This window comes from Gorilla gorilla, chromosome 15, assembly GCF_029281585.2.
Source record: "Gorilla gorilla gorilla isolate KB3781 chromosome 15, NHGRI_mGorGor1-v2.1_pri, whole genome shotgun sequence".
Taxonomy (NCBI): Eukaryota; Metazoa; Chordata; class Mammalia; order Primates; family Hominidae; genus Gorilla; species Gorilla gorilla.
In genome coordinates this window covers 117,520,213-117,545,568 of record NC_073239.2, presented here as the reverse complement: position 1 = coordinate 117,545,568, position 25,356 = coordinate 117,520,213, and the positions used below count along the sequence as shown (strand labels likewise).

At 60.2% G+C, this 25,356-nt stretch overlaps 1 protein-coding gene and 1 long non-coding RNA gene across 14 annotated transcripts in view; one reads left to right on the top strand and one right to left on the bottom strand.

The window, feature by feature from the left end:
- Positions 1–442: 442 nt before the first annotated feature.
- Positions 443–25,356, top strand: part of BEGAIN (brain enriched guanylate kinase associated) — a 50,988-nt gene continuing 26,074 nt past the window's right edge. For 4 of the 13 annotated variants that reach the window (XM_055361562.2, XM_055361561.2, XM_031001880.3 and 1 more), the window contains exons 1-2: positions 19,160–19,239; positions 20,199–20,227. In XM_055361562.2, the coding sequence (XP_055217537.1) occupies positions 19,216–19,239; positions 20,199–20,227 (53 nt within the window). In that variant the 5' untranslated portion in view covers positions 19,160–19,215. Of the gene's footprint in view, positions 661–19,159; positions 19,240–19,436; positions 19,694–20,198; positions 20,228–25,356 lie in introns of those variants that run through there. The other 9 variants (XM_031001882.3, XM_031001879.3, XM_055361555.2 and 6 more) reach the window with 5 other exon arrangements.
- LOC109023281 (uncharacterized) lies at positions 7,981–12,794 on the bottom strand. Its single transcript, XR_002002680.4, has 3 exons — positions 12,748–12,794; positions 9,089–9,252; positions 7,981–8,302 (listed from the first exon to the last, which is right to left on the bottom strand). It is a non-coding gene; the product is annotated as an uncharacterized lncRNA (long non-coding RNA).

The window sequence follows — 25,356 nt, the reverse complement described above, 5'->3', positions numbered from 1 at the left end:
TTTTCACTCGCTACTGTACCCCCTGGGGCCTACAGCAGGGCTGGTTGGTACACAGTAGGTGTCTAATAAATGTTGAGGGATTGAATGGATGGACCGATGAAAAGGTTGGTCAGGTCGTTACTGACAGCCTCTGGGTTTCAAGGGCCCATTCACTCTGTCACTCACCTTCGCGCCCGTGCATTAGTTCTCTCATTTATTCATTCCCCCCGCCCCCCCAGCCCCGCATGCTCTACCGCACTCATTCATTCACGCGCTCAGCCATTCAAGCTCGCGCGGGTTCATTCATTCCCTGCCCCTCTGCCATTCCTCGCCTGGCCCCCGCGCACGCCGCACCCCCGCGCCCCTGCCCGGCCCTGCGCCCACCACTTGCGCCCCGGCCGGGCGCTGCCGGGAGGACGCGCGGGCTCAGCCGCGGCTGCGCGGGGCCGGGGCTGGCGGGGAGCCGGGCTGGGGGCGGGGGGCGGGCGCTCCCTGCGGGAAGCCGGGCGGGGTGGGGGAGCCCCGGCCGCGCCGGCTCCCGGCGCGCTCGGCCTCGGAGGGGAGGGGGCGGCGGTAGCGGCGGCGGCGGTGGGACCCGAGCGCGGCGGCGGCGGTGAGCGGCGCGGCTGCCCTGGGGCCATGTGGACTGGCGGTCGCCGGCCGGGCCGGCTGCGCCGGGCGGTGAGTACCTGCGAGCCGGGAGGGCAGAGCGCGGGCGCGGGCGCGGAGGCGGGGCGGGCGCCACCCACGCCTGGGGCGGTCCCTGCTCAGCGCGGGAGGTGGCCGGCCCCCCGCCCTGCTCCCCTCCGCGCTGTGCCCCCGCCGTGGAGGCTTCACTGGCCCGGGAGGAGCCGGGCCGGGTCTCCTGGGAACTGGGCACTCTCGGGTGGGGCGGGGATGCCCAGCCTCCGCGCGCCGCTGGGAGCACCCGGGTCCTATCGCGGGGTCCTTGCGCCCTGACACGCGCGCCCCCGCGGCGGGAGGAAAGGAGGGACGGGTGACCCAGGGCGCGGCCGGAGGACTGGGGACCCGCCGCTGTCCCGAGCGGGTGGCGAGGATGCGGGCAGGCCTGGACCCGCCTGCGTCTGGGGGCAGGGCCAGCCCCTGCTTGGGAGGCCGGAGAAAGGCCCGGGAGCCGGAAGGAGGCTGGACCCGGGGCCGCCTCATTGAGCGTTTGCAGCGCGTGGGCGCGCACGAGCCTCGGACACCACCAACCCATTCAGTACCTTGCTGCAGGTACTATCCTCCTGCCCCTTTACAGGCGAGGAAACTGAGGCTCAGGGAGGCCAGGGCCTCGCCCAGAGCGGCTCAGCCGGCGCGCTCACCCTCCCTGAGCCCCAGCACGTTGGATGGGAATTTCTGCCCCAGCGTTTCCGCTTCCTGCTTGGTTTAGAGGTGTTTCCTTCCTCGTCTGTGCCCCACCCCATCCCCAATGTGGTTTCCTCAGGGCAGAAACAGCGTGGGCGACGCGCTGGAGTCTCCTGAGCCGGCAGAATGGGAGCAGAGTGGGCACCCGGGAGCGGGGCCGGATGGATAGGGAGCACTGCACGTGCAAAGTCCGCATGGCCAAGGTCGGCCGCCAGTGCAGACTGGGGGTCCAGGCCTGGGGGTATGGGTGGGGCGGGGTCTCCACAGCCAGGCTCCGTCGGAGGCCCCAGTGCTCTGGCTCTCTGGAGGCCATGGACAGGTTCTTTTCCTTCTCTGGGCCCTAGTTCCTCTGCCTGCCAAGAGCAGCAGAGACCCCCACTACTCCCAGGGCCAGGCTCCCACGAGGACTGTGGGCAGAAGCCCCTAACAAACTGCGGTGTGCAGCCCTGCCAGGCTGGGCTTGGTCTTGCCAGCAGGGGCAACTGGCCGTTGGGGGTGTCTCTGCCTGGCATCTGTGACACGCAGGGCGGGGAGACGGCAGCGAGGGCCCCAGCAGCATCCTGCAAACCCTTAATTTTCCCGACTCTCACTATAATCAGGGCGGCTTGGAAAAGCAAGCACTGTGGCAGATGCGGCTCTGCCCGGGCTCAGCATGCGGGCTCTGGGCGATGGGCGGCTGCGCTGCCGCCAAGGGCCCTCCCCAGCTTTTGTCTCATATTTATAGATTCCAAGGCTCCGCGTTCCGTTTGTCATCAAAACCTGGAGCTGTTCGCACCTGGGAGCTGAGTGGGGAGGGGAGGGCTGCCTAGAACCTCAGCCTGGAGGATGAGTTTTCCATGGGCTGGGGTGGAGTAGGGGGACACCTGTCAGAGCCCAGGGCTGGAGAGAGGAAATGAGCCCTAAGCAATCTGGAAGATCTTCCATCCACTCTCCCAAGACTTGGGCGCAGGGTCTGGCCCACATAGCTGCCATTTATGGAACGCTTGCTATGTACTGGGCCCTGGATCAGCATTTCCACGCATCATCTCCACGGCAACACTTTGAAGGAGCTTCCCTACTCCTGCAGGCACTCCTGATGTTGAAGAGTGGATGGATGGATGAATGGATGGATGGATGGATGGATGGATGGATGGATGGATGGATGGGAGGGAGGGAGGGATGGATGGATGGGAGGGATGGATGGATGGGAGGGAGGGATGGATGGATGGGAGGGAGGGAAGGAGGGATGGATGGGAGGGATGGGAGGGATGGATGGATGGGATGGGATAGATGGATGGATGGTAGGGAGGGAGGGAGGGAGGGAGGGAGGGAGGGAGGGAGGGATGGATGGATGGATGGATGGATGGATGGATGGATGGGAGGGATTGACTGAAGCCCATGAGTCCATGGCTATTGGACACAGTCCACAAATCGTTACCCAGGGTCCCAGGAGGTGGGGCCCAAGGGCTGAGTAGTTGCTGAACAGATGAAGGGGTCAAGGCGTGTTACAGGAGCCTGGCCCAAGGCCTGAAGGTGATGGGGAGAGTGTAGAGTGTTTAAGTCTCAAGACTTAGAGAGGCTGTGTCCTGCTGGAGTGTGGAAGCCGTGGCGGTGGGGAGGTGTGGCTCCTCCCCCTAAGGGAGGTAAGGATCCCTGGGACAGATGGGTGGGTGACCCTAGGACTCGCCGTGTTGGTCTAGAATCACCCCGCATAGTTCTCTTCTGGCTCCCCCTTCTGCCGCAGAGCTGGTCGCTAGCCTTAGTGGAGAGGCCTGGACGGAGGTCTGCAGCCCTGGGTTCTGGTTCCTCCTCTGCCGCTGACTCACTGTCTCCTCTCTAGGGCTCCGTATCAGAACCTTAACACCCATTACAGTCAGGGGAGTGACTTCTGTGGCCTGAGAGCAGGCATCAGATTGTAGCCTGTGGTGGGAGAAGCTGGCCAGAGGTGTCTCTATTGCTTTAATCATTATAGGAATGAATGAATGAATGAATGAATGATGAATGACTAAGTGTGTGAATTCTACACTCACCTAACATGCTGTACCTAAGCACCCACTCTGCACTGCTCATTGGGGTCACTTAGGTGAGTCTGACACAGACCTTGCCCTCCACGAGTCCACAGTTTGCTGGGAGACATGGACCTTGGCCAGTACGGCAGGAGTCAGGAGCTGCTGGGGCTCTTCTCTCCCCTCTAGCCAGGAAGGGCACTCAAAAGTGGCCCTTGCCTCAGCAGGCCTTGAGTCTGGAGGACAGTACAGCAGCCTCTGTGGTCTGCCTGGGGTGGGGATCAGCCAGGGCCCAGCTCTGAGCCAAGCAGGGGAATTGCAGTCATTGGTTCAATCAGCAAGCCCTGAGCCCAAGTCAGGGATGGAGATGGGTCAGGCCTGGGCTTTGCCTGGGGAAGCCAGACATGGAAGCCTGGTCATCCCACAGTGGGTGCATGCTGGGATTAAGAGGTGCATGAGGTGGAGAAGCAACGCAGGCATGCTGAAGGGGATGCATGGGTGGATGATACTGTATGGAAGGGAAGCACTAGCAGGATAGAGCAGCGGATGGATGGGTAGAAACCTAGAGGGATAGGCTGGGTGCAGCGGCTCACGCCTGTAATCCCAGCACTTTGGGAGGCCGAGGTGAGTGGACCACCTGAGGTCAGGAGTTCAAGACCAGCCTGACCAATATGGTGAAACCCCGTCTCTATAAAAATACAAAAAAAATTAGCTGGGTGTGGTGGTGTGCACCTGTAGTTCCAGCTATTTGGGAGGCTGAGACAGGAGAATTGCTTGAACCCAGGAGGCAGAGGTGAGGTTGCAGTGAGCCGAGATCGTGCCACTACACTCCAGCCCCTGGGCAACAGAGTGAGACTCCATCAAAAAAAAAAAAAAAAAGGAAGAAAAACGAAAGAGAGAGAGAAAGAAAGAAAGAAAGAAAGAAAAAGAAAAGAAAGAAAGGGAAAGGAAAGAAAGAAAGAGAGAAAGGGATAGATGGACGGGAGGAGAGGTTGATGGATGTAAGTAGCAAGATAGGGATGGATGGGTGGACAGATGGAAAAGTTGATATGGATACAGGACTGGATTGATAGAACAAAATATCAATGGGTGATACATGGGTGGAGGGAGGGAGACTTCTGATACACAAGGCAAGATTGGTAGATGAATGGATGGGAGGATCTTTGGATGGATGGATGAAGGGATGGATACATAAATGGATACAGGTAGTGCCTGGATGCTGGGATGGGTGGATGAACACTTGAATACATGTCCATGAATGATGGATAGAGGAATGAATGGACACTGGAAGAGTGAGTGCATGGATAGGTGATGAGTGTATATTGACGGATGTGTGGATAGAGGCCTGAGAAGGCAGCTCAGTGCACAAATGAGTACAAAGCAATGGATGCATGGATACGAGACACAAGTAACAGAGGAATGGACAGACATGGAGGGATGGGCAGGAGGACAGATGGAGACGGGAGTGAGAGGACCAGTGAACAGATGAGTGCCCATCAGCGGGTGATGGACACAGACACAGAGGGATGTGTTGGTGCGTGGATGGCACCTGTAAATGGGTGAGCGGTCGCAGGGGTGGATGGTGAAGGATGGTTGGTTGAATGGGTGAAGCTTCAGGTCACTCATGCCTTGATTTCCCAGATGCCAGTGTTTTGCTCACAGACCCCCATGTCCCTCTGCTTCAGAGACATATACTACGCAGGCGCAGGGTCAGGAGGGGGCTGATCAGACAGGGAGACTTAACCCCACCTTGACTTTGGTGGGAGAAAAGCCAACCCAAACTAACAGCTATTTGGCCTTTCCAGGCCCGCGTTGCCCTGGAAGACCCACTCAGGAAATAAGGAAGAAGCAGTGAGACCTCTTCTAAAGGTCAGCGGCCAGCCGGGGTTCCTACAGGGGCGTCCTTGCCCAGGGATCTCCCTGGAAGACCTGGACAGCTATGTACATGTCCTCTCTGAGGAAGAGAACTGGGGCAGAATTCATGTGCTGACGGCACAACCTGTGTTGGGTGCTGGGGACTAGGAGACATCAAGACCATGGCTGCCCTTGGAGATTCTGAGGCCAGCGTGGAAAATCCAGGGACAGCGGGGCAGGTGATTAGGAGCACAAGTGTGCGGATTCCCAGAGCCTCAGTGTCCTCAACAGCAAAAGGGGGATAATAATAGAAACTTCTGACCGGGCGTGGTGGCTCACGCCTGTAATCCCAGCACTTTGGGAGGCGGAGGTGGGCCGATCACGAGGTCAGGAGATCAAGACCATCCTGGCCAACATGGAGAAACCCCATCTCTACTAAAAATACAAAAATTAGCTGGGCATGGTGGTGCGTGCCTGTAATCCCAGCTACTTGGGAGGCTGAGGCAGGAGAATCGCTTAAACCATGGAGTCAGAGGTTGCAGTGAGCTGAGATCGCGCCACTGCACTCTAGCCTGGCAGCAGAGCGAGACCTGTCTCAAAAACAAAAGAGAAAAAAGAAAGAAAGGAAAAAAAATAAACTTCTGTGCTGGGACGAGGGGAAGGTTGGTGAAGGTGACCACACCCCTGCTGGCCTATGCTGCAGCCCCTGGCGCATGCCCGCACCATGGGGGTTTACCCAAGACCCCGCAGAGCCCAGTTTCCTCCTCCGTGAAGTGGGGTAGCTGTTCCTAGCTTTCAGGCCTGCTGTAAGAATGAAGCGAGGTGATGTTTGGCACTGTTAGCAGAAGCCCGGCATGCCTGCCCACTCGGCAGGGTCCTCCCAACATCCTGTGGCCTGGTCTTCCTGCTCCAATCCCAGCAGACAGCGGGCAGCCTCATGCCCCTTCTCTCCGAGCTGGCAGGGGCCAGCTTTCCAACCACAGGGGCAGTGTGTGCCAGGCAGCAGGAGAGGGGCTTGGGCATCTGGAGAGGAAGCCGGTGTGAGTGCCTGACCTTTGGGGTTCTGTCCTGGGCCTGACATGCCCAAGCCATGTGACCTCCGACGGGTCACTGCACCTTTCTGAGACCCTGCTTCTTTTAGCAGAAAATAGAGCCTTTGGCTGTCCTGATGCACAGAGGCGGGTGGGGATTTGGGGTGATGACGCATGCCCAGCACGGAGCTTGGCACGCAGGAGGGGCTTGGGAAGCAGGACTGAATCAGATGAGTCAAGAGGCAGGGGCTGCGGTGCCAGGAGCCGGAAGCCCCTCCAGGAGAGGTTGTCCAGGCTGCTGGTAGGTGAGCAGGCCCAGGCCGTGAGCCCATGGCAGCCGGCAGCATCCTCAGAGCCTCAGGCCCAGGCGCCTGAGAGCCAGCAGGTTGTTATGACAACGGAAACTTGCCTGATGCGGCCTGAAACTCTGGAAGCAGCTCAGAGGACTGGTTGGCCAGAGCCCCCAGAACACTCCTGCAACCATGCGTGCTAGTGAAACGGCCACATCAGAGCCCCAGTGCTAAGGAGTCCTGAAGTCCCTTGCTCACGCCACTTCCCAGCACTGCCATGGGCTGAGTACTGCCCCATGCCCACCTGACAGATGAGGAGGCGATGTGGCTTGCCCGCAGGCCTGTTGGAGTGTTGGAGAAGGGATTTGAACTTGGATCTGCCAGCCTCCAAGTCTCTTTCCCACTGGTGATAGGGCAGGGGCTGAATGGCTGCTGCTGGGGAAGGGCTGTCCAGGTGTAGAGGGGCGACAGTCGGGGACCATAGGGTGGGAGGAGGACACTGTGGCCTCCCGAGAGCCTGAGATCCCTCCCCTATATTCTCATCCTGTTTCCAGTCACAGTAGGCCCACACCAGGCTGGGGATGTTTGTGAACTGACAGCCTGAACCTGCTATGCCATTCATTCAGTCAGTCATTCAAGAACTACGCATTGAGCACCTGCTATGTGCCAGGCCCTATGCAAAGAGCTGGGATACAGTGGAACTTACATTCTACGGGGGGACACACACACAGATAATAAGTAATTGCAAACATGAGTTACAGTTGGGGGCCAGGGCTATAAGGGGCTGCCGCAGGGGTACTTGATCTAATCTGAGGGACAGAGGGGGACAGGCTGTGAAACTGGGACCCTGAAGGTCAGCTGGGAATTAGATGATGGGAAGGAGGGGAAGGGAGAGAGTGAGAGTGTTTCTGGTAGAGGGAAAGCAAGTGCAAAGGCCCTGAGGTCAGATAGAGCTTAGCACATTCAGGACCTGAGAGGCGTTCCTTGGCAGGGGGGAGCACGGGGCGGGAGGGTAGCAGAGAGAGAGAGAAGGCACCAGCAATTGTCAGGGCCTTGCAGTGTATATGAAGGTGTGACGTTGTCTAGTCACCTGGCTTGTGATTTTATTTATTTTTTCTTTATTTATGTATTTATTTTTTAGATAGAGTCTTGCCCTGTCACCCAGGCTGGAGTACAGTGGTGTGATCTCAGCTCACTGCAACCTCTGCCTCCCAGGTTCAAGTGATTCTTCTGCCTCAGCCTCCCAAGTAGCTGGGACTACAGGCAGGCGCCACCACACCCAGCTAATTTTTGTATTTTTAGTAGAGATGGGGTTTCACCATGTTGGTTAGGCTAGTCTCGAACTCCTGACCTCAGGTGATCTGCCTGCCTCAGCCTCCCAAAGTGCTGGGATTACAGGCGTGAGCCACTGCACCCGGCCTGGTCTGTGATTTGAAAAGGTCACACTCACCGTGTTTGTGGGATAGGCCGGGCTGGATCCGCAATGACTCAGGAGCCACAGGAAGGGATGATCGCAGGTGTCCAAGTGAGACATGGTAGTGTCTGGTACCAGCAAAGTGATGGTGAGGATGCAGGGAGGTGGCCAGGCCTGAGAAAGGCTGAATCTCCGGGGCCTGGCAGCCAGGGGCGGGGACAGGGAAGAGGGAAGGAAAGAGTTGAAGCGGCCCCTGTTCCTGTCTTGGGTGGCTGAGGCCATGGTGAGGCCACGCACTGAGTTTTGCAGACTCAGTCAGGGGTGCTTTGGGCATTCAGAGAGGTGTCCAGCGGAGCTCAGAAAAGCAGGGGTCCTCAGCACCTGATGGAGGCATCCAGACAGAGCCCAGATGTACAGCTATGAGCATGCCACACAGGGCCTCAGCCTCGCTCCAAGCAGCACCAGAGGCCAGGCCAGGGATGGTGGTAATGCCCACCAGGCCAAGGGCCTGGGCTGCCACCCCTGGAAAGCCTCCCTTCAGTCTAGCACCCTAAAGCCGCATCCTAGGAAGGATCTCTGTGTGGGGTGCAGTGGGCAGGCGTGTCTCCCTTCACACAAGTCATGGAGGGTCCAGGTCTGGCTCTAACCCTTCTCTAAGTTTATCTCCCTGACCCCACTCCCACCTAACTACACCCGAGGCCTCCATGTGCCAAAGGCTCTTGCTCATAGCGTTAACAACTGCTTTTTCTCACCCTAACCCTGTATATCATTGGAGAATTGCACATAGCTGCTACCAACAGAGATGAAATAACCATAGCTTAAAGACAAGAGGTTATTTTTCTTTCAAGTTAAAGAAGTACCAGAAGCAGGCCAGGCACAGTGGCTCACGCCTGTAATCCCAGCACTTTGGGAGGCCAAGGCAGGTGGATCACCTGAGGTCAGGAGTTTGAGACTAGCCTGACCAACATGGTGAAACTCTGTGTCTACTAAAAATACAAAAATTAGCCAGGCATGGTAGCAGGCGCCTGTAGTCTCAACTACTTTGGAAGCTGAGGCAGGAGAATTGCTTGAATCTGGGAGGCGGAAGTTGCAGTAAGCCGAGATCATGCCATTGTAATCCAGCCTGGGCAACAAGAGCGAAACTCCATCTCAAAAAAAAAAAAGTACCAGAGGCAGATGATGCAGGGCTGGTGTGATGATGATTCAGTGGTCGTGAGATATCCGGATTCCTTTTGTCTTTCTGCTCCTCCATCTTTTATATATGGCTGCTGCCACAAGTTTGTCTCATGGTGCAAAATGGCTGCCACAGCTCCAGCCATCACTTCCATGTTCTAGAGAAGAAGCAGGAGGTTGGTGAATGGGAAAAAGACACAGGCTGGCTGTCTGATCTTTTCTGCAGAGCTCTGCCAGCAGTCACACCCAACTTCTGTTTATAGTTCATTGGCTACCTCCTGGCCTGGCTTATAGGAGCCCAGGAAAGGTGGTCTTTTAGCCGACTACCCTGTATCTCAAAAGAAAATGAAGGCTCTGTAATAAGGATGCATGAGAGGACTGTGGGCTGCCCGCAGCCTCTGCCACCCCCTTCCATTTGCTGGTTTGCTGCAGTTCCAGTTTGCCCTGCTTCAGGCCCAGCGCTCACGCCATCATGGTGGCCACCGCGGCCATCTGTCCACTGCCTGTCCTCTGTGCCCCTGCACCCTGCACCGCACCTGGCAGAGGAGATGTGAGAGTAGGAGAGGGGGAGGCCCAGCCTAGGGCCCTGTGCACCATGGGAGCTCACTCAGGGCGGGCTGCCTCCCCAGGCAGAGCCCAGGACACGACCTTCCCCTCTCTAGCACTTTCTAAGCCCTGAAGCTCAGCTCTGATTTAGTGAGAATCGATTTGGGGGTGGGAGGCTGAGAGGCCCTGCCACTGGATCAATGGGCAGGCGGGCATCTGGCTGGCAGCCCTGGCCTGTGAGGATGGGAGGCACAGCCCCCAAGAGGGCACAGGGATCCCAGCCCCATGGGAGGAGAGGAGTGGGTGACGGTGCTCTTGGGGAGCCCGGACCTTGGACTGACTCAGGAGGATGCTCTCAGGGGCCAGCTCCCAGGCACGGGGCTCTAACCCTACCTGTCCCAGGCAGGACGGCTACAGCTCCCTCCTGGAGCCCGGGACAGAAGCCCCCATCAAGGAAGCGCACAGACAGGACCTTCGAAGCCACATGCCAAGCCCCAGCCAAGGTCGGAACCCCGAGGGCAAAGCATCTTGCCACAGCTGGGCAGCTCGGTCCAGCCAGGAGATGGCCCGGGTGTCGCCAGCCCGGCCATCCTCCCCAGAGTCCCTGAACACAGGCAGCCGGGCTGTCACTGGCTCCCTCGCACGCCTGGGCCGCTGGCGGGAGGCCAGACTGCCCTTCTCCAGGTTCTTGGATGAGGTCACTGTGCGGGTTCTGGACCCTGGGACCCTGGAGGCCTTCAGGGTGCCCAGAGGCCGCAGCCCAGAGCCCTCTGCAGTGGATCGAGGCCAAGGCCTAGCCCAGGAGGCCCTTACAAGAGCTGCAGCCCCAGGGGAGAAGGACCCAGCCCTGAGCTCCCAGCTTTCTTCGGAGGCGGCCACTGAGGCTGCAAGCAGAGTGGGGCCAGGCCAGGCCGTGGGAACTAGTGGGCCTTGCTTGGGCAGTGGCAAGCGTGGAGGCCGGACTGCCTCCCCTTGGAGGCCTCCAGGTCGGGTGAGTCTCAACCCCAGAGGTCTCTTCCCTCCGCATGTGCCGCTTCCCCACAGGTCCTGGCTGACCTACTCCGAGTTCCCTCCCCACACCCCTTTTATAATATTTGTAACGGGAAAGACCTTAATTGCCAAAAGAATGAATCTCTAAGGTGAAATTTCTGGCTTTGGGGCAGGCAGACTATTTCTTCACGGAAGGCACATGCATGAACAGTAATGATAACAATTATAATAATCCCCTCCCCACTGCGGCAGAGCCTTGGTGGTTTACCTCGGGCTTTCCCGTGATTATCCTTTTACATTTTTGAACCTGAGACAACCCCACATGAGGCAGACTGTCCCATAGGCCTGTCAGGCAGCTTTCATAGCTGCCCCCATTATATGGAGTTGGAAACTGAGGTTGTGAGGGGCTGCCACTTGTCCCGGGTGACACAGGTAGTCCGGGCTTGGGCTGTAGAGCTCTTTCCTCGTACCCCATCCACACATGCACTCTGGCCTCAGACAGATGGACAGGTGGATGGGCAAAAGATGTGGTGAGATTTCCTTGGCTGTCCTGGTGATGGAGCTGTGCAGAGCGTCGGGCAAATGGGACCTCATCCAGGGGCTGGCACCCCCACCTTGGTGCTGACCTTTCCTGCCCTGTACCATCTGTGTCCCCTGGGCCGGGGAGGGTCCTCCTGGGCTGCCCGGATGTTGCTCGTGCCCCAGTTCCACCTTCTCCCAACACAGGATGGAGACGGAGGCCATGGGATGGGTTTGTGGGATATCAACCTGTAGCCACCCAGGAAGGCTTTCCTGCCGGGAGGGGGCCTGTTCTGAGGACGAATTCCGGGTGAGCACGGTGACTCTCGCCGAGTGATACTCGCCGAGCATTGACTAGTGTTCTCAGCTTCTGACCCCCAGCTTGGGCGCAACCCCAGGAGGTCGGCGCCATCGTTATGTCCCCAGTGCACAGAGGAGGAGGAGGGAGGTGGAGGAGCCGGGTTGGGCCCAGGCACTTTGCCCTCCACCTCTGCACCTCTGCCACCTGTGTGCTGCTGGCCCTCAGGTGGCCTGCTCTGTCCAGGGATGACCAGGGACAGGCAGGTGGGTGGGAAGTTCTGATGATTTGAAGCCCTGCCAGCCCTTTTCCTGTAGGTCTGCATGGCCAGCTGGGGCCAGGCAGCTCTGGGTGGAAGTGCATCTTGAGGGTCAGTGGCCTTCTGTGTGACTCTGGACAGGTCACCCATCCTCATCATGCCTCAGTTTCCCCAGCAGTGAAAAGTCAGTCATGACCACAGGCACCTAATAAGCATTGTTTCCCCGCCTGCTCCTCCAGGGGTGGTGAGCTGGGAGCCCCACTTCTCTGCTGCTCTTGGCTCCGCTTACCACGCAGACCGTGCTCTGGGGACTGCTGGGCCCCGGGGGAGTCCTGGTGCCACCCAGGCCCTGGAGGATTCCATCCCAGGGCTTCTTGCACATATCTCTTGGGGCCTCAGGCCCTGTTGGGGCCCAACAGTGTGTTCAGGGGGCGAGGCTGCACCCTGGGGCCTGGCCAGAGTGGCCCCACCCAGGAGCCCAGCTTGACTCCTTGAAGTGGGAGGTGGCATCAGCCCCAGCAGGAGGGGCTGGACCATACCTGGCCTTGGAGGCCCCGGTCTCCAGGCCTAACTCCTGCTGCACCCCACCTTCCCCCACCAGCCCCCCAGGATCGTATCTCATGATGGGCGCCAACTCTGAGCCCCCCAGCTCCAGCCTCAGATCAAATACAGCAAGCCTGAGAAAGTGATCCTAGGGTCAGGCTCATTCTATAAACCAGGCACTGAGGCCCGGAAGGCTGAGTCCAGCAGAGTCCTGGTTGGGCTGTGTCCTGGCTCAAGTCACACTCCTCCCAGTGTCTCCATGGGGACATTAGAGATAACTGGGGAAGGACCCTGGCCCAAGGTAGGGATTCAGCTGCCGGGATGATAGTGGTGATAAAGATAGTGATGCCAGCCCTTCACAGGGGCTTGTCTGTTAATTTGAGCACCCACTGTGTGCCTCGTACCTTCCTGGCCTGGACAAGCCTGTGTCCCCAGAATGCTTTCTGGAGGGGGTGGCTCTAGGGAAGCAAGGCAGATCCCTGGCTTCCAGTCACCAACCTGCAGACCGTTTCTTGAGAGACAATGCCTGGGGCTCCACCATGAACCACTTCTGGGAGGAAGCTGCTGCCCCAGGAGGGCCCTGGGTTTCAGTCCTGTCCTGTGCTGTCCTGCCTGGCTGAGTGGCCATGGGTGAGTCTCTGGTCCTCCTCTTCATTGGTCAGCAAACAAGAGGCTACTGTAGAAGGTCTCTAGGACCGCCGGTTATCACAGACTTGGGACTGAGCCTCATTTATACTAGTGTGAATGACTCGATCCAATGTTTATCTGAGAACAAAAGTCAAGAAGGAGCAGGAAACACAGGGCCAGGGGCATGGCCCTGGGTGGGGGGGTCATGACAGCACCCCCAATGCAAGTCCCCAAGGCTGCAGTTGGATCCTGTCTGAGAGGCTTTCCAGCTGAGTGACCTTGACTAAGTCACTCTGCCCTCCTGGCCTCAGCCTCCCGATAATAGGGAAAGCTCAGATGTGGATGGTCCCCTTCCTGAATGGGGGACCCCCAAGGTGCCTGGAGAGGGGGCAGCTGCTTCCCAGCCCCGCTGACTGTTGCCATGTGGGAATGTGGGCCGACGTTGCCAGATCTTCCAAAATTTTCAGTAGAAGCCAAAAATACGGATTTTAAAATGTAAACTCCCAATTTTTAAATGTTGGCTCAAATGTTTAAAAAAAAAAAAAAAAACCTTTGTGCAGGCCAAATACAACATGCTGGTGGGCCAGATTTAGCTCCGGGAGGCCAGTTCGCAGTCACCAGCCTAGCCTGGCGGCACCGGGGCACAGCTGGGAAAAGGGAGGCCCTGTATGAAGTCACACAGAGCCTAGACAAGACCCAGGGCTCAGGTCACAGGTGGGACAGGGTCACCTCTGCAGCCGAGGCCAGGTGCCCGAATTCCCCAGGGGAAGGACATTCTTGGCCCCATCTGGGGACAGCCCCAAGCCAGGGCCTGGGTTCAGATCCTCAACTTGCCGGGTAACCCAGGGCAAGCACTCTTCCCTCTCCCATTGATCAGATAAGGCCAGGAAAGCCCACGGCTCATTTGGGACTGCAGCGGAGGCTCTGGGGAACCCCACCATGCGCCCAGCACCAGCAAGGCCCTTGGGGATGCCTGGGGTTCACGAGACCCAGGCGGCTCTCTGTCCTTGTCCTACCTGTGGGTCAGCCCGTGACACCAATGATCCCGCTCTCCTCCTCGAGACAGCCCCCGAAGGACCACCTCCACCCTTAATGCAGACTCTTCTCCCACCTCCCACCCACCCTTTCCCAGTCTCCTTGGCCAGTCCTGCTCGCCTCCTGACCCCCAACAGTGGCAGAGTCCCGGGCTCCGTCCCAGCCCCTGTCGCCTTCCACCGTGGTTGCCCTGGCGGCCTCCCCAGTGCTGCGGCTGTGTCACCTCTGATCTGGCCATTTCCAGGTTCACATCTCCTGGAGCCTCCCCTGAACTCCAAGCCCATTTCCCCGCCCTTGGTGTCTCCCCTGGGATGGCCAAGGGGCACCACCAGCCCTGAATTCCCCATGTTTCCCTGCTCAACATGAGGTCACAATGCTTCTGTCACTTCAGGGGTTCTCTTCCTTCCATGTCTGCTTCTAGACTGCCTGGGAATCTGAGAATCCCTCCCACCTCCACCCCAGGCCCCGTGGGCCTGGCTGGATGCCCTGGGGTCCTGCACTTGCCCCTCTCCACACAGCAGTGTGCCGGAGACGCCCCCATTCATCCCTCCAGGGGCTCCCATCCACCTCATGGCAGAAGCCAAGGTCCTGATGAGGGTGCACGAGGCCCCGCACCCCAGCTGCTCCTTCGCACGGTGACTGGGATGCTTCCCAACTCACCAGGCACAGCCGCAGGGCTGCTCCTCTAGCGACCTCCCAGGACTCACCCGCCCCTCCTCTGGCGGCCCCTTCGGGACTAACCCGCCCCCTCCTCCGGAAGCCCCTCCCCCCAGACTCACCCGCCCCCTCCTCCAGTGGCCCCTTGGGATTCATCTGCTACTGGGCTCAGCTCACTTCATCCGGGCCTCTGTGTTCATCACTGCACCTCTTTCCTGCCCCACCCTGCCTCCCATCCTTCTCTGTACACGTATCCCCGTCGGACATACAGGGTGGGAGGGGTGGTGTACTGATTCCTCTCTTGGGGTCTGTCTTCCTGCATGAGAATATCAGCACAGTGAGAGCAGAGAATTTCATCCAGTCTGACCAGTGCTGAATCCCCCAGAACAGGGCTCTGCACACAGTCAGTGTTTGCCAAATGAATGTCACAAGGCAGGGTGCCATGTAAAACATCTTAGAAAGCTGTCCACTCCAAGTGATCAGTTAGAAGGCTGGCTCTCCAGAACAGCCACACCCAGTCCCCAGGACGGTCCCTTACACACAGCCGCCTTGTTGCTCCCTGTGAAGGATTTTCCATCTTTCCTTCCTAGATGAGTAACTGAGGGTCAGGGAGGTTGAGAGCCCTGCCCAAGGTCCCACAGCTGCGGAGAAGGCCCAACCCCCCAGGGCTCATCTCTGCCCTCCACATGTTAGCCTCATTTCCTCCCCTCGAGGAGGGGTAAGGGCAACAAGATTCAGGGAAACTGAGGAAGCTAGAGCCCAGCATGGGTGTAAGGAGTCCTGGGGGGCCAAGCACTGGGGTTGGGGTCGGAGAGGCCAGCCCCATGCCCTGAGGGACGGTGGGGCTGGCCTGAGTCAGAGGCAAAGCTGGGACAGGAACCCAGGCCTCTGTCCTTGGCATGGCGCTCCTCACCTGGCAGGCCCCCTGCAGAGGTGGGCTCACTCTCCTCTTCATGGTGTCAGAAATCAGCTGGATTTAGGGGGCAGTGGGCAGCCGTGCAATGGGGCCAGATGGTCCGGCAGAGGATTTATGTGCTCCATTATGGGGGCCTTGTTGCTCACTGGGAGCAACAAGGCGGCTGTGTGTAAGGGACCGTCCTGGGGACTGGGTGTGGCTGTTCTGGAGAGCTAGCCTTCTAACTGATCACTTGGAGTGGACAGCTTTCTAAGATGTTTTACATGGTACCCTGCCTTGTGACATTCATTTGGCAAACACTGACTGTGTGCAGAGCCCTGTTCTGGGGGATTCAGCACTGGTCAGACTGGATGAAATTCTCTGCTCTCACTGTGCTGATATTCTCATGCAGGAAGACGGACCCCAAGAGAGGAATCAGTACACCACCCCTCTGCAGAGGGGTTTCCCAGGGCAGAGCTCTGCGAAGATACGATGTCCGGTACCAAGGGGCTCTGTGCCCTCCCGCGCAGGGGCAGGCTTGAAGAAGGGACGCGGATGGTGTTAGAATGACGAGGACCCTGCTGTGAGAGCAGGAAGGATGCTGCCCAGGGCTGAGGAGCAGGTGCCTCTGGCTGGGGATTAAGACGCACTGCATTCGTTCAGGCCAACACCACCTGTCACCGCAGGGCTTCCACGCCAGGCCCTGGACACAGGGAGATGCAGCGGCAGAATGGAGGAGCTCTGCTGTCGGGGCGTCACCGATGCTTTAGATGGGTAGTCAGGGAAGGGAGGCCCCGGCCGTGCAGAGTCAGGGCAGAACATTCCAGGTGCAAGGAACCAGTGCAAAGGCCCTAAGACAGGGATGGGCCAGGTGAGCCTGGAGCCAGCAAGGCAGCCAGTGTGGCCAGTGTGTGCCTAGCGAGGGGAGGCTGCTGGGCATGGGGGTCGGATGGTTAGGCAGAGCCAGGTCAGTATTTACCAACCCCTCATGGAGGCCTGACAGGTGGCACAGAGTCACCCCCTCCACCTTGTCTGGGGAGGCACTACTGTGTGCCAGTCTCTGTGCCTGGGTGCCACAGGGAAGATGGCAAGGGCCCTGGCCCCAAATCCCCAAGCTCTTGCCTATAAACTGCAAATGCACAGCTGATGAGACCCACCCAGCAAAGCTGCCGTGACACTTCAATGGAACTGATTTCTGTAACCGGGCCCAAGGCCACCCTGGGGACAGAGCAGCAGAGGAAAGGGTGGACGGGCATGTTTCTGACCCGGGCGGCCCTCCCAACGCTGGTAAGAAAAGGAAGTAGTAGGTGGGAGGGAGGCAGCTGGGAGCTCCACAGGCCTCAGCCCATGCAGGGATGGGGATATCATCAGGACCCAGATGGCCACAGGTGGGAGTGAGGAGAGAGCAGGGGCCAGTGGCCAACAGGCAGGGCTCCTGTGAGGGGTCAGAAGATAAAGGTGGCTGCTGGGCTGGACCACCAGAAAGAGGTAGAGACTTAAGGCAGACGGTGGGGAGAGGTGTGTTGGAGGAAGAGGCAGCGGGTGTGAATGGGGCTGGACAGCGCCCAGAGGCGGGGAAGGACTGTGCCATGAGGACTGTCCTCCGAGAGCACCCAGTGTGCACCCTGGGGTCCCAGCCTCCCTAAGGGAGATCCCGCCCCCTCACTTCACAATGGGAACCCTGGGGCACCCCACAGACTCCTCATCCTCATGGCCCCCACCCACTGGCCCAAGACCCAGGCAGCGCCGCGGTTCTCCAGCCCATCAGGCAGGCCTCGGCTAACCTCAGGGGACTTGAGCAAGCCACTTCATGCGCTAGCCTCCGTTTCCTCACCCATAGCAAGGGTCTCACGAAAATCACCGAGTCCTGTGGTCAATGAATGGCTGAATCAAAACTTGCACCCGGGGTGCTGGTCCCGTGCAGGAGCCTCATGGGAGACTGTCCCCGAGGGCGTAGCACCTCAGCCAGGGAAGCTTCCCTGCTATCTCCTCCCTAGCCATCCATAAAGATGCCTGCGTCACTCCTGCATGGAGAGCGTCAGGCACAACCCATCTTTTAGTCCCCCTGCCCCTGCCAGGTGCTGGGCTGGTCCAGGGACACAGAGCTGGGACACAGAGTCCTGTCTCATCTGGTGTGGGGGTAAACTCAGTGACTCCACTGAGTTCCCACAGAGGGCCGCATGGAGGACACAGCCTCCAACGGGGAGGGCAGTGGTTGCCCCGAAGGCAGTGGGTCAGAGGAGGATTTGAGCTACAGCAGCATCAAAGCCAGGCTTCAGGCTCTAGAATAGGCTTGAAGGGCAGGGGCTGCCTGTTCCCTGCCTGTCTCTTGCCCTGCCCAGCCCCCACCGCTCCACCAGGGCAGCTCAGCAACCTCCCCTGCCTTTCCCCCCAGTTCCCTTCTGGGGGTGGGGGGAATTCCCATCCAGGCCTTTTAGAAGGGCTGAAACATTCAATGTAAATAATGCTAGATTTTTAAAATTAAATTTTAATACATTCTTATTAATTTTAGACAAACTCCCTGGCAGGTCATTCGCCGTGAGTGATTGAGGTTGGCAACCAGAGACAGCCTTTGGGTGGGAAAGGCTCCTGAGCAGTGGGGTCCAGGCGCAGCTTTGAGCTGCGGGATCTCCAGCAAGCCTCTTCTCTCTTGGAGCTTTGCTCCCGCATAGGGGGTCCGGGGCTTCCATGGCAGAGCTGTGGTGAGGAGCCGTGGGAAGCGCTATGATGTGTAAGGGGCGGTGGACGTTATTCTTATGACTACCGTGGCCATTCTGCTGAGGGTGGCCTCCCAGGACCGGAGGGGGGCGGAGGGGGTTTTCCTCATTAGCCCCTGGAGAGCAGAGCTTGCTTCCTCTGCTGTCCCCTCTCTGCTTTGTCTGCTGTCCCCTCTCTGCTGGAGAACTTAGCCCAGAGCTAGTGAACGAGTGGGTGTCCGTGGATGGAGGAACACTTGGATTTCTTGGGTTTGGTTTGATCCTGGTTCAGGTCTGACCCTCTGAGTGGACGGCTCCTCCCACCCTGCGCTGGCTCAGCGCAGGCCAAGCCTGCTGGGTGCTGGGGGTGTCCTGGTGAGAACACAGGGCTCCTGCCCAGGAGCTCACAGCCAGGAGGGGAAAGGGCCAGGAAAGACAGGCTCCAGTGCCGTGGGATCCAGGCATGCACTGTCCGTGTTTATTGAGCGCCTGCTGTATGCTGGGACCTAGCATGAGAAGCGCTGTCATGGGGACCCGGAAAGGTGGGCCTGGGGAAGAGAGCGGTGTGGGGGTCGCGCTGGCCGGCGGCAAAGTCTTCCCGGCAAACTCCTTGTCTTGCAGGAGGAGGGTTTATGGAGGGGTCCAGGCTCGTGGTCTTGGACAACTTTTAGAACGTCTGGGGAGGAGAACCGCCATCCGGGCGCCTTAGGGATCCCTTCCCCTGAAATTCCTTCCCCCACCCCAGCCGCTCCGCAGCCCGCGGGTGCGGAAGGGCAGTGGAGCGCCTCGTCCAGCTGCCTCCCCCTTCCCCCCAGCTTTCAGGTGAGGAAACTGAGGCCGGGAGAGCGCCGGAAGGCCGGCCCGAGCACCCGGGAAGTTGGTGGCCGAGCCTGGCCGAGCCTGGCCGAGGCCCCGGGGCCGGGTCTTCTAGCTTGGCGCTGCGGCCGGGCTGCGCCCTCGCCCGGCGGGGCGGTGGGGGAGGCGGCGTGGGGCCCGGACCCGAGCGGAGCGCGCTCCCGGCGGACGCGGCGGCGGCGCCCGGCGCGAGGGGCCGGGATGGGCAGTCATCAGTCTTCCCAGGTCTGTCGCGTGGTCCCTGAGCTCGGACCCCCGTCCCCCTTGAGTGCCAGTCACGGCACAGAAAGACGGGGAAAGCCCCGGGGAGCGGCCTCTCCCGGGTGATGGAGAGCCCGCCCGGAGCCCCCAGCTCCACGCAGGAAGTGCGATCCCGCCCGGGCCGCTCGCGGTCCCCGTCGCTCGCCCGCGCCCACAAGGTTAACGGCGGCGGGTGGATCCCCCTGCCCGGCGCGCGGAGGGGCTGCCCGGCTGAGTTGGGCTGGGCAGGGAGGGTCTCCAAGCCGCGCGCGGGCGGGTCTGCGCAAGCAAGGCAGGGAGCCCCGCCGGCGAGCCGGGCGCTCACGGGTTAATCCCTGGGGCCCGGGAGGGGCAAGCCAGGCCCAGAACCCCAGAATCTGAGGGCAGCGGGTCCCTGATTGAGGAGTCGAGGCTCCAAATGCCATCGCCCTCGGATTGTGTGAGTGTCAGGTTCTGCAATCCTGCACGGCCCCGAATTCCCCAACATTCTCCGACTCGGAGGTTCTGCGATTCCGGGGCTCGGCTTCCTCCGGGAGGGAGCGCGGGGCAGGAAGGGTTAACGGGCGGGGCGGGGGGAGCAGCGGGGCCGCGGCCGCCGGAGAGTTAACGGGGACAGGCCGAGTCCCCCTCCTCCGGACGAGGCAGAGATCGCCCCTGGCCGGGCCATCCCGGGCCGGCCCCTTCTTCGCCCCGGGGGGCGTAACTCGGTGCGGGGAGCGCGGCGGCCCGGGCGGGCTCACCTGTTACTCGGCCGCGGCCCGGCGCGCCCACTGAGTCACGGGGGCCGCGGCCGGGACTTGGGGCTGGGGACGCGCGGCGCCGGGCTTCCCACGGACGGGGCCCCGCGGGGTTGCCCGGCCGTGCCCGCTGTGCCCGGCTCTGCCCGGCGCGGCCGCGGAGCGCACGCCTCCTGCCTGCTGACCCTCTCGTTTGGTTTCTCGCAGGCCTCTGCCGCAGACATGGAGAAACTCAGGTGAGTGGAGCGTCTCCCGTGCCGCGGCTCGCGGGGGCCGGGTCGGGGGTGAGGGCGCTGGGGAAGGCGGGGGAAGGGGGCTCCACCCGAGCGCATCCCCCAGGGCCCGCGGGCGGCCTCGGCGGGGCTGCGGGCCAGGTGCGTGTGTGTGGTGCGTGTGTGCGCGCCGCGAGGCGCTGGGGAGCCTCGCGCGGGGCTCCTCCGCCGGCCCGGGCCGCTGCGGCGGGGGCTGGGGCTAGCGCCACTGAGGGCCGGGCTGCCCCCTACCCGTGGCCGCCTGGTCCTGTGCGGTCCTCAGCGCCCCTCTGGCTCCCTGCCCTGGACTCTCGCTGGTCCCCGGGGACCCTCCGGGTTCCGTTCGTGCCGTTCCGCACTGCCCCGGCGCTCTCTCCCCCCACCCCACCCCACCCCCAACCACCCCCCGCCCCAGCCCCCGGGCTGCCAGTTGCTTGGCTCTGAGCTTTTAAGTGTCCGCCTCTGGGGGGCGGGGGTGGGGGATGGAGTCCTCGCGGCTGGACCAGGCAGCCGCGTCTTGGAGCCATTTTGGGGGAATCCCGCGACAGCTTCTGGGGAGTGTCCCCCGCGGCCTCCCTCCCGGTGCCAAACTTTAAGCCTTGGTAGACTTCACGGGGCCACCTGCGCGGCAGGCCTGGGATCACCCAGTTTGAATATTTGCCACTTCCTCCACGACTTCCCCTGGCACCCTGACCCCTACTTTGGGAACACGCCTCCCGTGTTTTCCTTCCGGAGCCTGAGCCGAGGCGTTGTGTGGGCGGCAGGCCCAGCTCTGGCTGCTGGGTTTCAGCACTGTCTCCCCTGGCCCACAGGGTCTCCGTCCTCGCCACTCCCTCCCGAGGCCAGAATTGGCATCCTGGGGAGGAGGCCGGGTAGAGGAGCACCCCTCCCCCAAGGAGCAGAGCCCAGCCTGGGCCCAGGTCTAGGGCAGAGGGGCCCTGGGCCCTGCCAGCTGACCCTTAGTGCCGTGGGTGAGTGGCTTGGAAACACCCAGGTGGGAGCCTGGGGGCAGGTGGGCTCACACAGAGACCCAGGGTGGACTCTCAGAGCAGGGCCATCTCCTGGGCCATGGAGCTGATGTGCAGCCCCCACTGTGGGTCCCACAGGGACAGGACCAACATGTCTTGTGCTGGGAGGAGGGGTCCAGTCTCTGAGGTGGTTCAATCTCAGACCCCAAATACCTGATACCCATCAGCCAGGCCCACCTTGTCGTGGCCAAGGTCCAGGTGGGGGCGGTGAGGCACAAAGAGCGACAGCCCTGGCTGTGGTCACACAGATGACCTCAGGCCCAAACTCAGGTTCTGGCCCAGGCCAGGGCCCTTTCCTGGTGCCCCACATCGGCTGTCATTTCACCACCTGGGTTGTACCGCCTGTGGGGGGGAGGAAACACTGCTTAACTCAGCTGAGACTTGAGGAAAAACTTAGCATTCATGGGGTGCCCTGAGGCCAGCCTGGGGGTTCCCTGCGGTGGTTCTCTTTCTCTTTCCCTCCTTCCCTGTGCCCGGCCAAGGCTCTCCGGCACCTACTCCAGTGTGCCAGGCACTGAGAACAGAGGCATGACCCCGCCCAGCTGGGTGCACAGGTAGGCAGGTGTGCCAGGTGGGCGGATCTGCTGCCTGAGCTGCTGATGGCGTCAGCGTTGCTGTCCCAGGCGGGCTGAGGCTTCCCTGGGCTAAGCCATAAAGGCTGGAGGCAGTGGCCAGGGCCTGGGCTCCTGGGCTGCATCAGGCCATGTGGCCTTTCTGGAGTTGCCAGGGGTGGCGTGGGGCAAGGACTCCTAGAACTGGGGAGGAGTCCTGCCCTCCTCTCCCTCTCACCCAATTAGTGTTCTCAGAGTTGCCTGAAGGGCTTTTCCAGAATCTTCCCTTCTGGCCAGTGTCGGGGCTGCCCCAGTGGGTTTCTGTGCTGCATTTGGTGCCTGGGATTCAGAACCAAAAGCCCAGGGGAGTGGAAGGGAAGTTGGTCAGCATGGCTTCCTGCACAGAAGGGCACAGGGTTTGGGGTCCCACAGACCCAGTCACTGACAAAGTCCTGGCCCTGGTTGGGCCTCAGTTTTCTCATCTGTAAAGTGGGTGTCCTAACCACAACCAGGTTGCAGGGATGTTGGGTGCCGTGAGCCCCTGTGGTGGAAGCATCTCTCCTGGGACCTGGCCCAGAGCAGGCCCAGGTAGAGGGTCTCTGGGGAACCTCAGACCACACGGTGGTCACAGTGAAGGGGTCCTGGAGTGTCCAGAGGGATGACCCTATGGTCGGTCCTGCCTCCTGGCCCCTGGACTGTGGAGTCTGCACATCACAGGCTGGGTCTGTGGGTCTGGATTGAGCTCTGAGAGTGCTGGTCCTGGCCCCCTTCTCTCCCACACCCCCCAGGGCCTGGAGCCAGGACTGACTCATGGGACAGTCCTGTAAATATTTGCTGAAGAGCAAAAGGACCATGTCACCTGGTGGCACTGTGGCCCTCAATGGCTCCCTTTGGTGGGCAGGTGTACATTGAGGGGTCTCTCTTCCCTGGTCCCTCCCGCTGGCTGCCCCCCCATGCTGTCGCCCTGCTTCCGAGTTCCCCACAAGCTGCCACCTTCGTGCCCCTGCCTTTGCCCACGCAGTCCCTGCTGTAAAGAATGCCCTTCCCTGCCTTCTTGTCCACATGACAAACTCTGTGTCTTCCCTGTCGCCTTTTCCCTGGGGTTTTCATGACACTCTTGCCCCTCCCTCCCAAGTGGACTCCGGCCCCCTCTGGGTACCAGCTCTGTGAAAAGAGCCAGGTTGGCCCTCCAGTGCCGGGGACAGAGGCCCACAACAGATCCTCCTAGGCCAGCGGACAGAATACAGAAGGGGTTTGCCCAGAATGCTCTGGGGTCCCAGGTTGTGAACCCTGGCCTGGGGTATTGGGAAGAGCTTCCGGGAAGCAGGGACACTTGAGCCGAGGCATGAAGAATGGGTAGGAGTTTCCAAGGACAGACAGGCCACCCTCCAAGAGGTGCAAAGGCCTGGGGGCTGCCCAGAGCAGATGTGTTTAGGGAAGACAGGTAAGGGGTGGGGAGTGGAGGTCAGTGGGGCTCCCACTGACATCTGGGGTGTCTTCTGTCTTCCCCAGGGCCCCAGATGGGCACCCCAGAGAACAGAGCCTGGGTCTGGCCCCTGGTGTTCTGACAGCCACAGTGCCTGGCAGAGGCTGGCGCACAGTAGGGCTCCCACAGGCCAGGGGGGCCACACGGTAGATATGCAGCCACACCATTTGATGGCCTGGCCACCTTGGCTCTTGTCCTTTGACCCTTGCTCAGCCACACTCAGCTATCTTGTCTTCGACTGCTTGGAAAAACTATTCTTGTGACTCTCAAATATTTATAGATATTACCAAGTCCCGGTTGGCTCTCCGTGTGCTCAGAGCCTCTGTGCCTCTAATCCCTCAAATTAATCCCCTCCTCTCCCTCCAAACAGGGTCCCTCCTGCCTGCCTCCTGCAGCGTGCTGCTGGGCAGCCCCTTTTTCTATTTGAGCTTCGGTTCCCTCCTCTGTCAAACAGAGAAGTGGGTCAGTTGCCTCTCATGGCTCCTGGGGTGCCCAGAGCTACTCCTGTTTGGTGTCCACGTTTTCCCCCCAAAATAGAATTTTTCAAAGTCGTGAACTGTGATAGGCCTGCAGAGACATTAATAAATATCCACACAGTTCAGTGGTTAAGTTTAGAACGACCACCTGGCGACCACCACCTGTGTCAAGGAGTTCAACATGGCCAGCCCCTGAGATCCCCCGAGACCCTTCCCCACAGACAGCCCCATCCTGCTCCCGGCCAGCCCCTGGGATCCCCCGAGACCCTTCCCCACAGACAGCCCCATCCTGCTCCCAGCCAGGCCCTGGGATCCCCCGAGACCCTTCCCCATAGACAGCCCCTTTCTGCTCCCAGCCAGCCCCTGGGATCCCCCGAGACCCTTCCCCATAGACAGCCCCTTTCTGCTCCCAGCCAGCCCCTGGGATCCCCCGAGACCCTTCCCCATAGACAGCCCCTTTCTGCTCCCAGCCAGCCCCTGGGATCCCCCGAGACCCTTCCCCACAGACAGCCCCATCCTACTCCGAGCGGTCACCGGGATGCCGACCTTGTGCTCAGTGGTTCCTTGCTGTCCTCGTGGTTCTGCCACCTGAGAGGGCATCCCCAGCAGAGATGGTTGTATGTTGCCTGCTTTGGGACCTCATACCTGGATTCCTTCAGCCTGTGTTTCGGGGGTGGCTTTTTTTCACCAAAACTATTCTGTTTGTGAGGGTCCCTTGTGGTGGTAGGTGGAGCTACCAGTTGCTGTTGTCATGGTGGCTTCCCTGAGATCCGTTTGTTCCCTGGCAGACTGCCGGGCACTGTGCAGCCTGGGCCACCTTAGGAAACTCCTGTGCGGGTGTCTGGGGATGTGGGCTGCGATTCTGGGTGTGCACCCTCAGTGGAACCTCCGGGGCACAGGGTGCGCATAGGGTCAGCTCTGGAAGATCGGAACAGACTCTTGAAACCGCTTCTCCCCATCACTGTCCCTCCAGCGTTGTTGGGGTGGGCTGCCCTGGGTTGCTGCCCGCTGGGTTTCCTCACCGGCGAAGGCCGTGCGCACTTTCTACCAAGGTGTTTTTCTCATTGATTTGTGGGAGCTCTTCACATTGTCAGTTACACATGCAGCAGCCACACCTCCTGGGGGACGCCGCGTCTCGCTGTTCACATGGTCCTTCTATAGACAAAAGTTCTTAATTTTAATTTTGCTGAATGTGTCAGGTTTTTTCACTTTCTGATTAAAGTGTTTGTGTCTTGTTTAAGGAACCCTCCTGAAGAATTGAGGCTATTGGCTTTTCATCCACTTGAACTTGGGTTTGCAGTGGTTAGGGGTCAAGGTTGAGCTCCTTTTTGGTTTTGGTTTCAGTTTTGCACAAGGACACCTAGGTGTTCCGGCCACACTCTCTCCTTCACTCCTATGACCGGTGCTTGTGGTCCTGTCCATGTCGGACACTTGTCCAGGCTGAGACACTCTGCAGAAGTGCCAGGCTGATGTCCCAGGGATGGAGACAGATGGAGAGCAGGTGGCGTCGAAGGTCCTGACCCTGTCCTGCCCTGCCCCTCCACGCCCCCCGCCAAAGGGCACCCTCTCCCAC